This window comes from Felis catus, chromosome C1, assembly GCF_018350175.1.
Source record: "Felis catus isolate Fca126 chromosome C1, F.catus_Fca126_mat1.0, whole genome shotgun sequence".
Classification (NCBI taxonomy): Eukaryota; Metazoa; Chordata; class Mammalia; order Carnivora; family Felidae; genus Felis; species Felis catus.
The window spans coordinates 133,995,242-134,014,474 of record NC_058375.1 but is presented as its reverse complement, the minus strand read 5'-3'; the positions used below and the strand labels follow the sequence as shown (position 1 = coordinate 134,014,474).

The window sequence follows — 19,233 nt, the reverse complement described above, 5'->3', positions numbered from 1 at the left end:
ATAATGCCCTTTTTCCCACCCTTGATGAACATTTATGCATTCTGTTTAACCACACACTTAGAATGCCCCTAATTTAACTTTGACCTTCATCCTGTTTTACTTTTTTTTTGAAGGTTTTGACTACACAATTATCACACTATAAATACAGTCAAATAGTACAAGAAAAACCAATTTAAATATATATACTTTAAAAATTCTTAAGAAAGAATAAATGACATAAAAGAAAATATCACTTGTATACTACTTGTTTGAAATAACACGCTTAGCCACTAGATGTCACCCTTTAAAAAAGCAACAGAGTTTACTTCCCAACGTTTGCTACATCAATTGCTGTTACATTCCACTATGGGTGGAAGTTGGCACCGTTGGAATTAGTCATTCTGACATGATGTAAAAAGAAGCTTTAACAAACAAACAAACAACAACAAACAGGGTTTCCTGGAAAGAGGGCTTCATGAGTCAAGCCTGATTTGAGTCTTTGGAGACCAAAGCCAGATGGTTAAAATGCCACAAGAGATAATAACATATAATTTTCAAAATGTTAAAAGCATGTCTCTCCTATAAGTATGAAGTGAAGATCAATAAAGATCTCATTCAATTCATTAATTAGCGAGGAACCAGTCAGACGGTAAGGAATGTAAGGCCTGTAAAAGAGCATTCAAGGAATGGAAACTTACACAGCTTTTCAAAGGCCTGCTGAAACGAACTTGGTAACAGACACAAAACTGTGTCATGTTCTACAAATTACAAGCCACAGCCTCTGAGGTAATGTTTTCTATTTGAGAGAAATGATCTCTGCTAGTCAGAAGTCTAAGAGGTGACATACAACTTCACAGTGAAGCGACAAAGTATTTAGCCTAGATGTATGAACAACATGTAATTCTTTCACAATTGTGCTTAGTGCTTTACATGCACCGTCCCATTTTATTCTCAGAATCATTGCTTATGAGGTAGATGCTGATATTATCTTTATATAGAGGCTAGAACACTGAGAGGTCAAGGAACATTCTTTAGGTTATGGACCAGCGAGTGATCATGCTGGAATGTGAATTTGGCCTGTCTATACAGTCTTTCTCCTGGGACCAAAGATGTAACAATTAGAGTGGTCTAGAAGATGTTGGGATTCTACAAGACGAAGTGCATGTGAGCACACTATGACGGCTTCACCCCCTCCTGTTTCTCATCCATGAAGGACAAATAGTGACAAAAGAAATTTCAAGTGCAACAGACATGTGCTGTAAGATCAGAGCTTAGCTGCTAACGCTTAAATTCTTGAAAATTTGTGTAGATTACTTAACATATCCCTCACCATCCCACCAGCTTGTCTTTGGATTGGTATGATACACCAGATCCTCTATTACAATTTAAATAAGTGGAGAGTGGGAAATGATCAGAGTAGTGAGTCTCCACACAAAAGCAAGCAGTATCTTATATACTGTCTACAGGGAAACCAATTATGTTAGGTAAAACACTATCAATGGGTTTTGCTAAAAATGAAAAAGAGACCATTTAAAATATGCATAGTATTCCTGTAACATAATAATGCTTTATATTCTTTTCAGAGAATTTGGGACATGGGGAGAAATCTAATATACTGACAATATATTTGGGGAAGACATCTGCCTGACAAAATACCTGTCTAAAGAAAACACTCTATTTAATTTTAAAACTTTAAAATCTTGAAGAAATTTTAGACGTGATTAAATGAACTGTAGAAAATCATCTTAAATTTCTTGGATTTATATGCATAGAACCTCAGAAATGTGAGGTGCTCCAAGTTTTATTACTAATTCAGCTTCAATTCTTGTAAAGATTACACCACTCAGCTAGTGGCTGAGTGGATTCAGAAAACTAATCAAACATTATTATATTACCTATTATGAGTCTAGACAGTCTCCTCATCACACATACTTTGATACAAAACTCTGAAAGGAGTTTTTTCAGAATATTATTTCTTTATCTCCATACAGATAAAAACAAACTTACAAGTTCCCTAGTCAAATAAAAATGTATAAATTTGTTAATGTATCACATTTGCATTTATACTTGCTCTAAAACATGAGAAAGTTATATAAAGTAGAAAAGTATTGCTTTTTATGCAGTCTGTGTTGTTCAGTGTTGAGCTTCTTCAGTTTTCATGGATTATAAAATCTTTTAGGACAGAAGATAATCCTTACAAAACCATCATATAATGTTTCTAGCTTTAAAGGTAGATGTAATTTTAATAATAACATACCACATTTAAGGCTCTATTAGGCACAGCTCTGGTTGCCTTTGATTTATTCATCAATGTGAGGAATCTGAAATTTTCTGAAGTCTAATTTTGAAAAAAAAAAATAAGTCATCTCTGCATTAAACCATCTGCTCTACATGATTACAGTGACTCATTTTTAGCATTGAGCTTCCCCTTTTGTGATTCATGTTCAACCAACTGAACTCTTCAAAAAGCATTTATTTCTAATAAAGTGCATCACTGTTAATAGAGTGTTAATATAATTATAATCAATCCAGATTCTTATTGGATAGCACCTTAAAGAGCTCATGTAAATTTAGCATATCATTAATGCAAATTAATTTATTCATCACCAGAGAAGAATCTGAAGATGGTACTCACGCAGGTTTAATTGTATGAGCATGTTTTTCATGGACAAAGGCACCAGCAAGACCTCCCGCTCCTGAGTTTAAATACTGGATAGAAAAGAAATTAAAATGTATGAGCATATGATAAAAATGAACAATAAAATCACTTGACTTTTTTGTTATGAAACCAACTTTTGACCCGCTCAAAATGTGACTATTTGAGCTTTTATAATAAAACATAATTTTACATTACGTAACTCAAAGAAAAAAAAATAAACATAAGCATTATTAATTGAGACTAAATACCTATTACATTTTTGGCCAAATTTTGCATCAACTAAATAGGTAACAGTTCCAAAGAAGTCTATCTAATTTTAAACCCTATTCATTTCAATTATTTTGTTACAAAAATATTTCCATAATAATAAAGCATCTATTTTTTAAAACACCTACATTAAAATAAAATTAGTTTCATTTCCATAATCCCTGTCAATGAAATTGTCTTCAAATATCAATATCAAGTTGATTCCATAAGAATTATCTTTATGTATGTAGAAATGACACAGCATATCACCAAAACCTAAGAACCTAATCAATTTGAATTAAGTTCTAAGGGTGGAGCTTTTTTCCTAAAATCTCATGATTTTTCTATAGTAGCCAGGCAATTAAAGGAATTAGTACTCTATAGTGGATGGAAATACCCAATTTTAATTGTTTATTATACTATTCTATCACATGACTTTATAATTAACTAAAGTCAGAAAAAAACAGTAACAAAAGAAATGGAGGAAAGTAAATCAAATAGTTAAAACTGGCCACCAATCCAGTTGTGCATTTAGATAACAATCAATGTGTAATAAAAGGATATGAACATATTAACTAATTTGTACCTTGTAGGAGCACCAGCAGGCAAAATCAACCCCCCAGTCATGTAAGCGGAGTTCGACATTTCCAACTGCATGTGCTAGATCAAAGCCAACAAAACAACCCTGGGGAAGAACATAATAACAAGTTTTGAATTTGCTTAATGATTAGAAATAATAAGTACAAATATCTCTTAAAAAATCTTTGACAAACTGCTGTACTATAAATATGGTTTATCCTTTGGTACAGTGGTTCACAACATGTAAACCACAAAACACTGGGCATTCCCAAGATCCTTCTAGGTCAAAATTGTTTTCAAAATATGAAGACATTTTTGCCTTCTTCACTGTGTTGACATTTGCAATGATACTTTAAAAACAGTTATGGGAAAATTGCTGGCATGTTAGCACAATCAAGGCAGTGGCACCAGATTATACTAGCAGTCACTGCATGCTGAAACCATTTAGTTGCAGGGGGGAATAAGAAGATAATTTTGCTTAAAAATCTCCTTGAAAGGGATGCCTGGGTGGCTTAGTGGGTAAAGTGTCTGACTCTTGAGGCTCAGGTTGTGATTTTTCAATCTTGAGATTGAGACTCGTGTCAGGCTCTGCTCTCCCTCTCTCTCTCTCTGCCCCTCCCCTGCTCATGCTCTCTCTCTCAAAATCAATAAATAAACATTAAAAAAACTCCTTGAGACATCTGCAAAAATGATAAAGTTATTTTAAATCTCAATGCCTTAGTTCTCATATTTTTAGGGTTTAACATGAGAAGTACGCATAAAACATTTGACCGCATTCTGAAGTAAGAGGGTTACCTCAAAGTAATGCACTTATGCAATTATTTGAGTTGCAAGCTGAACTAGCCACCTTTACTCCACAGAGAACAATTTTTTTTAATGAAAAAGCAACTGAGAGACAAACAACAGTAATTCATACTTGGGCATTTGATAGACATTCTTTTGGAAATGAATGAAATGAGTGTCAAATCAAGGAAAACAAGTCATAGTATTTGCTGCCAATGAAAAAAGTTTCTAAGAGAAATTAGGATTTTGAAAACTTGTATCCACTTCTATGAATATGACCACTTCCCAATATTTAAGATATTTCTAATGAGTTTAGTAGTAACATGTGCTTTTTAAAATAATATATAATGAAATATGTAGGTGTTTGGAAAATATGAACCAATATTTTTCAAACAACCAATGTTTGATATTACATATCAAGCATGGATAAAGACCTCTTCAAAGTATAAAACCATACAATGGATTTTAATGTAACAAAGCAGAGAAAGTTAGTAATTTAGTTTCACATTGCATACCACAACTTGTCAAATTCTGGTACAATATCAAAGAATAGTCATAACTAACTGAGAACAGACTATTAAAATACTTTTGCTTTTTCCAACTATCTATCTGCATGAGGACTGATTTTCTTAATATGCTTCATGAAGGAAAAAAAGCAAGAGATTGAATGCAGAAGCAGATATAAAAAACTAGCTGTCTTCTATTAAGCCAAATTAAAGAGATTTGCCAAGTGTACACCATTCTTATTTTGTTTTAGAAAACATAGCTTTGTTTCCCTAACGGCATATCATTTATGTTAATATGTAATGTGTTTGGGATACCAGGGTGGCTCAGTCCATCGAGCAACTGGCTCTTGACTTGGCTCACGTCATGATCCCAGGGTCGTGAGATCAGGTCCCATGTCAGGATACATGCTCAGCATGGAGAGATGCTTAGAATTCACTCTCTCTCTCTCTCTCTCTCTCTCTCTCTCTCTCTCTGCCTCTGCCCCTCCCCCCCATGTTCTCTCTCTCTCTCTCAAATAAAAAAATTAAAAAAATATATGTAATCTATTTGTTATTATTACTCTAAAATAAATGAATGAATAAATGTATTTAATTAAAATATAGTAAATATAGATATAAACACAATATCAAAACCTCTTTGAGGTCTTCAATGATTTTTAAGAGAGTAAAATGTGTGCATTACTAAAAAGTTTGAGAGGCACCTGGGTGGCTCAGTCTATTGAGTGTCTGACTCTTGATTTCGGCTCAGGTCACGATCTCCTGGTTTGTGAGTTCAAGCTCTGCATCAGGCTCTGTGCTAACAGCTTGGAGCTTGGAGCCTGCTTCAGATTCTGTGTCTCCCTCTTTCTCTGCCCCTCCACCTCTGCTTGCATGCTTGCTCTCTCTCTCTCAAAAATAAACATTTAAAAAATTTTTTAAAGTTTGAGAACCTCTGCTTTAGTATATCCTCTAACCTGATGGAGTTAATAGTAGTTTTCAGTTTGTCACTGAATCCCACATCATGCCCACATTTAATTTAATTAATTCAAGTATATATATGATATGATAAATTGCCTTAATGGCTTTCATTCTTTGTCCACCCTTGTATCCATCTTCTTTGCCATGTAATTTTTCAGTTCTTCTCACTGTGGGCAGAATGTAATTCTCTGCACTGGGATTAGACAAGTTACATATTTTGACCAATGGAATGTTAGCACATGTAATACAAGGAGAGTCCAAAGCACTAGAGTGATTAGATTAGGTTTGTTTTCCCTTGTTCTCTGCCATCTCTGTAACAAGGACCTGCTTAGCCAACCTGCTGGCTCAGAGTCTTCCTCACCTGAGCTCAGCTTGGATCAGCTGCTCTCCCCACCTCTCCTTAGTAGGCCAAGAGATGCATGAGTGAGTTCAGTTGAGACTTAGCAGGATCTCTATGACTAAGTAATGCCTAGATCAGTTGACACAAAGATGACCAATAAAAATGATGCTGTTTTTATGACTGTGTTCTCCCTATACATTTACTTGAGACCCTAATAGCCTCTTACTATTTGACTTTGCCTTGTTTACTTGTTTACATGGTCCAAGTGTTCTGTATGTCTGCCTAGCAGAATTCACTGTTTTAGAAACTAACCCTCTGTTTCTACTGAGTTCCCAGAAGGAAAATCTGAAGCAATGAATTATATTACCCAGACTGTACCCAAACAATAAGTTCATTTTAATGGCTTAACATCAAAACCTTTAACTTCCTATAAATCAAAATGTTAAAAGTTTTACTTTGAGAATATAGTGATTCTTTCCACATTAAGACAATTTTGTACATAAACATGAATTTAAAAAAAAAATCCCTGATCATTAAATGGGGGTAATAGTTCACTTTGCAAAAATGTTTTACCTGTGAGTTTTTCTATTTTTAGCTTACTAAGTACATATAATAATTATGTTTTCAAAACTTTAGATTTCCTGTAACTTTGAAGAGACACATCTATCTATAGAAATTATTGCAGTAAATAATTTCAGAGGGGCCAATTTTAGATTTTTCTAACACCTTTTAAAAATAACTAATGTTCAGGAGCCTGGGTGGCTCAGTCGGTTAAGTGTCTGACTCTTGGTTTCAGCTGAGGTCATGATACCACAGTTCATGAGATTGAGTCCTGCGTCTGGCTCCCTGTTGACAGTGCAGAACCTGCTTGGGACTCTCTCTGTCCCTTTCTTTCTGCCCCTCTTCTGGTCTCTCTTTCTCAAAATAAATAAATTATTTTTTTTAAAAAAAAGAATAACCTCAAACTGTTGTTACAGGTACTTTCCCTGAATAGAGGGATGCAAACTATGACCTGTTTTTGAAGGTGACCTTGTATTTGAACACAATTAGTTTCATTTGTTTATTCATTTATTTTTTTATTATTTTAACTGTTTATTTATTTTTGAGAGAGAAAGCACGAGTTGGGGAGGAGCAGAGAGAGAAGGAGACACAGAATTCAAAGTAGGCTCCAGGTTCTGACCTGGGAGCACAGAGCCCGACACGAGGCTCAAACTCACAATGAGATGGTGACTTGAGCCAAAGTCAGATACTTAATCAACTGAGCCACCCAGGCACCCCTCAGTGTTTAAATTTTGTCTATGACTACTTTTGCAAGCAGAATTGAGTGGTTTCAACAGAGACCATATGGGTCACAAATCTCAAATATTTACTATCTTGCCCATTAAAGAAAAGATTTGCTGACCCCTAACATATAGAATTAGTTTCATAAAGAAAACTCAATATATTGAAGAGTCAATTAGAAACTTTACTCATTATAAAGTGGCCAGAACTGGTATCTCATAGAAGAAAAAGTTTTTTACCAGTATTATATATCTGATTTTGTTTTGTTTTGTTTTGTTGTGGGGGAGGGGATGGATTTGTACTTTGTTTCTCTCAGAAAAAAAAAAGGCAATTCATGTCATAAATTTAGAGAATGATAGAAAAGAAACACAATTAATCTCTATCAAGATTTAAAGATGGTCAAAATCTGGGTTTGCAGACTAATGTTTAAATTCAGTACACACACACACACACACACACACACAGATTTTTTTGTTTGTATTTTAAGATACATTTTAATATTGAAATTAAATTTAGAAAAAAAAAAAGGTCTGAACTTGACATCCTCTTTTTTCTTGCCAACATTTCTAATTAAAACCAGGTTTTTTTTTCTTTTTTTGTGAAACAGTATTTACAACTCAGTTTTTTATATATATATTTTTAAAACTCAACTTTTCTTCGAAAACTTAAGAAACAGGAAAGGCAGCATTTTTATTTTATTATCAATTATTTATAAAGAATGTCACAATGAAGAAACAATGAAACTTCACCTACCATATCCCATTATTAAAAGCCCTGTAGTCACATCTGTGGTACCACATTAAAAAATCACTTGAGGCTCTTACAATATGTTTTAATGTATGTACAATTCTTTCCCCATGGATGGCAGAAACATAAATTATTAACATGTAACTGTTTTGAGGAAAGGACCAAAAGATACAAACTTGAATGAGACCACCAAAAAGTGATCTTTCAAAAGTTTCACTAGATGGCAGCATCTTAAAAATAAAGAAAAAACAGATAGCTCTCCAAACCCTCTCCATACTCATCCAGTTAATATTTTCATTATTTTACCTCTTAAGAGTAGGTAGAAAAACAATATGAATAGGTGAAAACAGAAATTGCTCATTTGAGTGCCTACTTAATGCAATTTTTTAAATAAAAATAAAATATTTTTCAACAGATTTCTATAAAATTATCCAAAGAGCTCACACTGATATTGACACAGCCACATGCATTAAGCTTGCTAAATCACAGTTTTGAGTGCAAGATTCCCTGCGTCACTTCAAAGAACCCCCATTGGTTTCAGAATATAACTCACTTTGCTCGGTATGGCTTTTAAAGACCTTTGTCATCTGGTTCAGTCTTCACGTCTCCTGTGCCCTTTACCTACCTGCCTCTATCTGCAAAAACCTTTCTCAGTCTCACTTTGCATGGGTAGCTCAGGTTTTGATGACAAGGTAACCTCTGTGAAAGATTATTTTGCCACACTCTCTCTTCTATCCCATCTGACAGCCCTGTTTGCATAGCTCTCTTGCAGTAAATTTCCAATCATATTGTCTTCTACTTTTACACAATATGCATGAACTTAAATAATTGTTGAATAAGTAAATGAATAAAAAGTCATACAATTGTCAGTAGATGTTCTCTAAACTGATACTAAATTTTAAAACAATATTATTTGAAGCCCTTTGTTCTGTGGCAATTTTATGTCATAGCAATTTAATCAGACCTACATCTTTTAAAATGAAGTTTCTTGGACAATTAATAGTAGTTAAAAATACATTCAAAATCCCTCTGATAAAACAAGGAATATTATGTGTTTTTTTCCTTGCCATCTTCACTAGCTCAATACGAACATTTTTCTAACCAGTGGACTAATACGCACAAGGGCTGTTCTGAGATTTCCAGGTGAAGGGGTAGCTCACTGTCTCTCAAGTTTGATTCATTATTTGTCTATTTATTAAAGTAAAATATGGGATAGTACAACTTAATTTTTTTCCTGATAAGTTTTTTGATTCATTCAGACAAATTGACTTTAGACTGAAACTATTTTGTTTCTTCTTCATCAAAAAAAAAACCCCTATAAATTATTAAGACCATCAATAAGCAACAGATTTTAGTGTGAAAAGGTAATTATACAAGATATTAGTGGGTGTACACAGAGCTGATAGTCAGCTGGTATGCATTGGGATGCTCATATAATTGCTAAAGTAATAAAACACTTGAAATGTTTGTCCTGATCCACTTGAGTAATCACCCATAGTGGTAGGTCCCATGATCCCTAGGAGATAACTGCAGGGATGCTTTCCAGCTAGCTTGTGGCCATTCATACATACCAGTCTCTTCATGTTCCCTCTATAGTGCATGTCCAAACACCAGGGGATGCCCAAGGCAGTGGCACTAACATCATGGTGGGTAAATTACAGATGCCTATAAGTCCCTTCAAGGCTAGTAAAGAGTACTAGTAATGAAAATGTGACATTTCCATGGCTGTTGGGGGGAACTACAGCTTTCACACCATATCAATCAGGTCTTTAAATATTGTGAATATCATTCCTGGTTTGGTATAAAAATCATAGGAAACAATCAAAGACTGCAGTGTTATAAATCTGGACAACATTACCTTAAAAAGAAAAACTGATGGCAAACTTTGAGGAAAGTGAACAACAAAAAAAGAAAAAGTTATAGTATATGTGAGTTCGTGTGTGTGTGTGTGTGTGTGTGTGTGTGCGTGTGCATGTTGGTCAACTCTATATAGATGGTAAAAATAAATGGTGGATTAACAGTAATAGGTTAACCAGTTATCTCTGATCTTGGGATTATCCAAAGAAGTTCATAATTAGGGAGTAATTAGATAGTATTGGAGGAAGGTAGGAATGAAGGGGAAGAAGATGAAAGCTAGTAAGTCTTCTTGCCATAGTCTTTTATTTTTCTTAAGTTTATTTATTTATTTTGAGAGAGAAAGGGAGAGACAGAAAGAGACAGAGAGAGACAGAGAGAATTCCAAGCAGGTTCCACAGTGTCAGCGCAGAGCTTGACATGGGACTCAAACTCATGAGCTGTGAGATCATGACCTGAGCCTAAATCAAGAGTTGGATGCTTAACCAACTAAGCCACTCAGGTGCCCCTCTGCCATAGTCTTGAAGCACTTAATTTTCCAAAATGGATTCAAGTCCTATGATTCAAAAGCATACACAAATGCTAAATAATAATAATAATTATAATACTCAATAAAGATCTCTGTAAAAGGTGCCTCTATCATCTCTGTTACTATCTCATTTCAGAGTCAATTTTTATTCTGAAAGTCTTTCATCCAGCCTGAGTTTATTATGTTCTCCAATTTCTTTTCATTTATTCTACTATGAAAGAGTTTAGAGCAAGTGTCCCCAAAACGTGCCACTTTGGCATGTGGAATATTTTGAGCTGAAGGCAATCAAGACTCTGCAAACTTAAGAGAAATATTTACCCTAGTTACTACCTAAGAGAATCTAAATTAGTTTTTCTCAGAATAAGAGTTATTAGCAGAGATAAATTTTATCTGAATGGCCCAACTCTGTGGCAGTTCAGACATTTAAATACCAAACATCTGTTCTTCCTGTTGCCGGGTGAATTGCCCACCTCCCCATTGAACTCCAGGCCTCTATCCAATTCCTTAGCTGTGGATGGGATATATACCTCAGTTTACTTTTCTATCTTTGAATCGTTTATGTATATAGGGTTCTCATATGTACAAAATCAAATTTTATTTTCTCCTGCTAACCTGTCTCAGGTCAACTTGTTAGACCACCCAGAACAATCTTTGAGGGTAGAGGAAAACTTTCCTCCTCAACAGTGCCTATTAATATTCACATTTGTATAAAGTGCTATTGTAGAAACTTAAATTAATCCTTTTAGTTGGACTTGCTTAAAGTACATATTGATGACACTGACAAATCCATAGATGAGTAGTCAGAGGTGGGGAGCATGGAGTCAATTTGCTACTGAAATTTAAGAGAAATGTGTCAGTTAAGAAGGTATGAGACAGAGCCAACAGCTTATGGAGAGAAAAAGGGATTTAGGAGACAGAAAAGGCAAAAAAAAAAAAAAAAAATCTTGAGACTCCTAAGTGTTGTGTAATTTGCAGGTAAAAATGTCTTACTCTAACAAAGAGTGTGCTTTCAAGAGTAAATTTCTGCTATTTCTTTTACCAGAAAAAAAGCAGTGATTGTTGTCTCTATATATTGTTGGAAGTAAGTATAAAACTGAAGGGAAAAAAATAAAACAAATTGAGTGGCAGTGTTCTCTTTTAGAGTCTTTCTCCAGCTGGCAAGGACCTCACACAAAATACTTTGATTTATTTCAGATACCCAAGATGAGAAAAATAGCTCAAGGTAATTTTTCAAGCTTAATTTAGTTCATTTAATATTTAATGAGTTAATGGAGCAGTCTGCATGTCCTAAGTGTGTCAAAGAATAGAAATGGAATTTGAAAAAGAGCTCAAAATTTACAAAACATATTTTGATTTTTAGGATAGTTGCCCATTATAAATAATTCTTCCAAATTTTCTGATTCTACTTAAATGGGGGCACAGTTGTGCTTTTTATACAGCATGTGATCCATAAAATTAGCTTGACCCATCCTTGCTGATGTGTACACACTTATTCATCCACTGGCCAAACAGGTATGTATTTAAAGAAAGATAAGAGATTATGTGCAAAGCACTAGCATGTGTCTGTGAAGTTTATAGGGCCCACTTTCAATCAGTCATTGAACACTCTGCTGACATAAGCTTCCTAAATTTGAGACTTAAGATAAGCATAGAAATAATTACAAGATAGTGCAAAAGGTGGTCAATAATACATTTTCCATCATGCTATGAAAATACAATATAAAGACAGATCTAGCCTGACACAGGGAAGCAAGAAAATTTTGATGATGGAGGTAAAGGATTGCACACTCATTTTTCTATAGGAGGTAGTCAAGAAGTATATGAGTTGGGCCTATAAGAAATATTTCACTTTACCCTTTCTTGTAATATAAGCATAAATACATATGCCAGCTGTCACGGCTTCAGTGCCAGGGTCAATAGCTACAGATAAGAGTTGTGCTGAAGAGCTCAAATCCCATTTAATGGGCAGAGCTATTATCCAGCCTTGTCACTTATTCTACACAAATGATGATCCAGTATTGCCAACCTTTTTATTTCTCAGGAGATATTTGAAACTAGGAATTTTTATATAAAACCTCTTGACTTTTTATTGTTAACATGTGATGATTTTTTTTTTTTTAATATACCATGTTTGTGGGACACCTGGGTGGCTCAGTTAGGTAAGTATCTGACTTCAGCCCAGGTCATGACTTCACAGTTCACGGGTTCAAGACCCGCATAGGGCTCTGTGCTGACAGCTCAGAAGTTGGGGTTTGCTTCGGATTCTATGTCTCCCTCTCTCTCTGCCCCTTCCCTACTCATGGTCTGTCTTTCTCTCTCTCTCAAAAATAAATAAACATTGAAAAAATAGATATACCATGAATGCATGTATAAAGGCTAAACAACACAAATCTTTAGGACAGGTTGTAACCTGTAAAGCAAGTAGTGGTTAAGCTGGAAGAACAGAATTCACATGTGGGAATTCTAAGACGAGGAAAAGCTAAGAATAAAGGCATGGAAACAGAAAGTATGACAACTGGGCAAGAAACCTATGAAACATTTGGTTTAGCTGAAAAAAGTTACATGAAGGAGAGCAGAGGCAAATGTGATATTGATAATTTAGGTATATGCAAAATCATAAAAGGCTCAAGTGATTTGGATTTTATTCCACAAATGGCAGAAGTGTGGTGGTCATCATGTGGGACAACCATGAGGCAGGGCATCTAATAGATACACAGATCTATCAGACATATGGATCTAATCACAGCATTCCCAAACACGGGCAGTTGTCTTTTCAAAGGCATGGTGACTTTTAACATTTACTTTTCTCTTTATCTACCCATCCTGTTACAAAGTGGATTTGAAGCAACTCTTTAATTTATCCATCACAAGGTAATAATACCTATATTAGAGCCCCATTTAGATGTGAAATGAAAATACGATTTTTCATAAGGTATTTTCCAGTGATTGCTATGTCAATTTACATGGCAAATTTCTCAACTAGATTTACTTATATATGTAAATTTACTTACATACTGAACTTGATAATATTTCAGAGGAGTCCATAGGATAATTCTTGAAGATATCATCCTTAATTTCTTCCCTTGAAGCTTATTTTTACGGACGATATGATAGTAATATTCTTTGTTCACCACCTTACTTAAGATAGATTATTTGCTAAGAAAATGAACATTTTGTCTTCACTCAACTGAGGTTTGATATTCTTTTTTTTTTTTTTTAATGTTTATTTACTCTTGAGAGAGACAGAGACAGAGTGTGAGCAGGAGTGGGGCAGAGAAAGTGGGAGACACATAATCCAAAGCAGGCTCCAGGCTCTGAGCTGCCAGCACAGGGCCAGAATCAGGGTTCAAACCCACAAACTGCGAGATCATGACCTGAGCTGAAGTCCGATGCTCAACTGACTGAGCCACCCAGGGGCCCTGAGGCTAGATATTTTTAATCTTGTTTGCATAAATAATTTAAGTGATTAAAAGAGGGAACAATGAAGAGGACATTAAGGGAAATCTCTCATATTTTGTTGAGGACTTTTTTTTTCTTTTTCTGCTTAAAGGTATTTTGAAATTGCACTTTCCTTGCTGTGAGGCACAAAATTGCCTTTCCATTCTTACAGTGGTCAGTGAATAAATTAGAACTAGTGTATATATTTCATGTTGAAACACTTCCATTTTCCAGTTTAACAAAGACTTACATTACTCTTCCTTTGATTAATCAAGTGGTGTGAACAATGGGATATTGGAGAAAATAGCCTAGGTTTTAGACAACTGAAGTATATTATAAAATGCATATCATCTACAAAAAAGAAAAAACAAAACCCTAAGTGTAGTATCTCATTTGGAGTTGGGGGGGGGAGGGGGTAAAATGTTTGAATAAAGCTAGATCCAGAGAAATAGTTATCTACCATGGCTTTGATGGGAGTGGCCACAGAGGCAACAATCCTGATTGGCAATGAGGAGGCTTGCTTTTTCCCAGATCTGTAATTCTAAAATAATGTCTTGAATCCAAAATACCCCCCCTTTTTTTTTTGAGAATTAATCTGTCTTTCTCACACGATCCATCTAATGAAAAACTTAAAACCTCTGATGAAAACTTCTTAGAAAGAACTCAAAATTTTTAGATTCTTGGGTCCTGATCCTCATCAATATATTTTGACTTATTGTTTGCAGGATCCAACCTGGATGAATTTAAGACTACAGATACAGTTTACTATGTATTTCTGAGTAGAATAATCCTTCATTATTCCCAAAGTAATGGATGTTTAGTTAATGGGACATTTCATCTCATCTCTGGTCTTTTTCCCCTTTTCTCTATTTCTATGTGTATATCTACACTATCGTCTTTCTTTTATCCTTGGATTCTGTGAATAGAACGAAATCTGGGTGAAACAGCAGGAGCTCAGTACAGACGCTTGATTTCTGATATTTATATAAAACCTGTTTTTAACATGACTGAGAGAATAAAGTTAAATAAAAATGATTTCTATGAGAGGTCTGAAAAATATTTCATATAGCATGAAATAAGTCTGGTATCTGGTACCCCCGTGTTGAACTCTATCATGATAGAGATTTTTCAAATTCTTGTATAAGCAACTGCAATTGCCTCTTAACTTCTGTCCATGCTTATCGCATTCCTACCGATTCCTGTAGGCAGGAAATTTCTTTTTAAAATTAAAACAAATTCTAGTTTCTTTACTGTCTAGAAGCTTTCAGTGGCTCTCTGTGGGTCTTCAGGGAGAAGCTCAAGATGTATAATAAAGCTCAGTAAGCCCTTCTTTACCTTTGTCTGTCTTATAGATTCCTTTCTTATCATACCCTTTCTAACTGTCCAATCTTTTGTACAATCAAATTATACTAAAGTATTTGCTTTCTGGCAATCTAATCAATTTTTTTTTTTTTTTTTTTTTTTTTGTTTAGTTGTCTGGAATGACCCTGACACAAAGCTAGGTACCTGGAGGGGATTTTACCTGGTTAATTCCTATCTATAATTCTAGAATTGGCTCGGGTCTCATTTTCTCCCAGAAGGTCATCACTTTGACACTCCAGGCTAAATTAGGTGTTTCTATTTGGACCTCCATTACTATAAGTTACTACTTAAATATTTACTGATAAAAAGAATGAATACAAGAACCAAATGCATGTCATTCTACTGTAGAGAGTATAGAGACATGATTCTCCTTATGCACTAATGAGAAGATCATATTAGGTGAGCTCACAGTGACTTTAATAGAATAGTTGTATTCATTACCATTTCTAGTAAAGATTAATTAATATTTAACATTCTAATATTAAACCATTTTGGAAAAGGTTAATTTTTATGCATAAAAATTCATACAACACGCCAATTTATATTATAGTTATATATACAAACATATTTGGTACTAATTTTTCCTAGCTGATCCATTGCTCAAATCCCATGCAAGTATTATTGATATTATTCTATCATAATTGTCCTTTACAGAGTTGATGCCCAATCTCTAATAATAGAAGCATCTCAGCCAAGCTTTCTGCAGAATTTTGAGGCTTGGTCAATCATTTGTCTCCTGAAAATTGTTTTTAATAAGAATTTAGCCCTTCCTGGGGCGCCTGGGTGTCTCAGTCGGTTGGGCGGCCGACTTCGGCTCAGGTCATGATCTCGCGGTCCATGAGTTCAAGCCCTGCGTCCGGCTCTGTGCTGACCGCTCAGAGCCTGGAGCCTGTTTCAGATTCTGTGTCTCCCTCTCTCTCTGACCCTCCCCCGTTCATGCTCTGTCTCTCTCTGTCTCAAAAATAAATAAACGTTAAAAAAAAAAGAATTTAGCCCTTCCTTAAAGATAAATGGATAGTTTGATAAGGTGATCATTTATATGTGAGTGTTGTTTAGATGTTTCAGATTTTACTAAGTGATGTTAAAGCTAGACTATGTCTTTCTTTCTAGGAATGGTGTTTTCACTTATATTCCGGCTTTTGTCTTACATTATTCTGGATCCAAAATTAATTCCTTTTTATTCAAATTGTTTGGGCTCTACTAGTGATTATTATTTATTAATAATTTAAGCAGCTTATGATTAGGTCTAAGAGATGTTTGTACTCATCCTCAGTGGAAAGTGACACAGGACAAGGTAGAAGCTAATAAATTAAAGTGCAGGTTTGCAAGATTTAGATTTTTTTAGCCATCATTTGCATTTCAATTTTCAGTAGGCTAAAAGAAAACTAACATGCTAGAATGCATAGAAGTATAGTGAAATATAGTGTAAAAATGTGATAAATAAGGGGATCAATCATTCACTGATTGAACAAATATTTATTGGCACCCACTGTCTGCCCGGCACCATGAGTTCCAGTATGTTGTAGGCCATTTTATATGGCATGGAAGAGAGAAGGTGGAGTATAACCAGTTAGCATTGAGTTTTTTTAGGGATACGATTATTACAATTTCTATTATTCCATTATCTAACCTTATAAAATTTCAATCTAATCTCTTGAGTTTTAGCCATGTTGTTTAGATTACTGTTTTGTATTCCAGTATGGAAGTGTCCAGTGAGAGTCTTTAGTTTAAAATTCTGAATATTTCACTTTCTGTCTAAGGATCCATTATTTCTTTTTCTGGTAGATTGGATATTCCAATATGACTTTTCTCATATATTGGTAATTGCTAACATTTACTTGAGTACTTACTAAGCACTAAATACTAAGTGCTGTGAGAATAGTAACTTGTTTAATTCTCTTGGGAAACAGGCACTCTTACCTTCCCAGTTATTAATGGAGAAGTGAAGTGACATTGGTAAATTCATTAAGACAGCCAAACTATGATAAACTAAGGGAGAGACATAAACGCAAGACGAGGTCTGACTCTGTCTCCACTATCTAAACTTTTTATTAATACAAACGCTACCCTGCACCTCAGAATAAGTATCCTACTCCATCAGCAAGACAAAACACCCCAGTTCCAGGTGTGGCAAAACTAATAGCTCTTATTCTTGAGTGCACAAATATAGCTCATTTCCCAGAAATGTCCATGTGCTAGCCAATGTAATATAAAAGGAAATAAATTTTGTCATGGTTAGTGCTTTTAAGAAGTTCGTATGCTCCATTCACATCCTTTTATACCATTCCTTTGGCTGAATCCAGACGGAGGCTCCAGGGTATACAAGTCTCTACTATAAGACCATAAAAGTTAAAAATTTCTTTACTCATGTTCTTTTCAAGCTACCACTTCAGACACAAACTTGAGTCATTGGAAACCTGGATCACTTCATGAGACAAAGTGAATTCCTGGCCGCTGCATGACAATAAAAGGACATCTATCACAGTGAAAGCATTTATGGCTTTATTTATTTGTTATCAAGACCCAGTCTACCTAATATACCAAGAATTTCCATTGAAAATAACCTCTATTTGTTACCTTTTTTTTATCCTAATCCAAATTAAGAAATTACAATTTATGGGGAGTCCATTCATTTCTCCAGATGATCCAGAGATTCTCCCTTTATTCTCTCTCTTTATATTTCATTAGTTGCCTAATCAGTTTCCTGTGAATCATTTTCAAATGCTTTGTGAAATGAGGTAGAAAATAAAGTAAGAAAGAAATAAAAGAAAGGAAGCAAAAAATGAAAAATTAGGAAGGGATGGAAGAGGAAAGAGGAAATAAGTTTTAAAAAAAAATGCCCCATGAGGGTCAAAATGGGAAATACTGTGGGTTGATAACTCAAACTCTTTCCCAACCCCTTTTCCTTAACTTCTTTCTACTATAAGACCATAAAGGTTAAAAATTTCTTTACTCATGCTCTTTTGAAGCTACCACTTCAGAAGGCAATGAATCATAAGCAGAAATCTGCTAGCTTTTTCTGGGAATAATTTTGCACTTTGGATGAAAGGGATAGATTAAGCTGCACTGCTACTTCTCCTTCCTTCCTTCTCTCTGCCTTAAATAGAATTGTGATATCTGGATTTGGGACAACTGTCTTGTGACCGTGATGTGAGAAGCCTAAGAAGAAAAACAAGAGAGCCCTGGAGATGCCATTTAGACGTTACTCAACTGCTTACTGCATCGCAGAAGGCTTCTAATTCAAATCTTTAATGATGGGAAAAAGAAGTTCCTAATTTTTGGCTAATTTCCCACGGGCATTTTGTTTCTTAAAGTTTAAAAACTTCATAATTGATTTAGGAATATTAAAGAAAAGACCAGGGGCATCTGGGTGGCTGTCGGTGGAGCGACCGACTTCGGCTCAGGTCATGATCTCACAGTGTGTGAGTTCAAGCCCCGTGTTGGGCTCTGTGCTGACAGCTCAGAGCCTGGAGCCTGCTTCTGATTCTGTCTCCCTCTCTCTCTGCCCCTCCCCCACTCATGCTCTGTCTCTCTCTGTCTCAGAAATAAATAAACATAAAAATTAAAAAAAAAAACTGGAAAAAAAAGAAAAGACCAAACCTGAGAGGATGGAATTGAGAAGTGATTGGTTGAAAAGGCACAGAAGAGGAGCATGTTAGAGTTGCCTGTAAAGGTCCAGAAGGGTGGTGGCATGAAATAGTAGGGACATTTTAGGGGGATACAAACTAGAGTATGCTGACTTCAAAGTGCATGTAGGATTTCCAGGTTTAAGACACAGATGAGCATAAATAACCATTTTTGAGTGTGGGAGTACCCTGTAGTTTCACTTGGCAGTGAGAATGGAATCTTGGCAGTGGTTAAAATCTCTAGGGATAGTAATTCAAAGGACAATGGGGAACAATTACATTCAGTGGGTGTAGAAAAGAAGAAATGATTAGTAGAAACAAGTAACAGAATATGAAAATTTAGAAAT

General features: G+C 35.0%; 1 protein-coding gene across 3 annotated transcripts in view; it reads right to left on the bottom strand.

Moving 5' to 3' along the window:
- KYNU (kynureninase) overlaps positions 1 to 19,233 on the bottom strand; it is a 122,852-nt gene that overhangs the window by 46,019 nt on the left and 57,600 nt on the right. For all 3 annotated transcript variants that reach the window (XM_045033721.1, XM_045033720.1, XM_011285295.4), the window contains exons 9-10: positions 3,471 to 3,569; positions 2,615 to 2,688 (exon numbers count right to left, since the gene is read on the bottom strand). In XM_045033721.1, the coding sequence (XP_044889656.1) occupies positions 2,615 to 2,688; positions 3,471 to 3,569 (173 nt within the window). The remainder of the gene's footprint in view (positions 1 to 2,614; positions 2,689 to 3,470; positions 3,570 to 19,233) is intronic.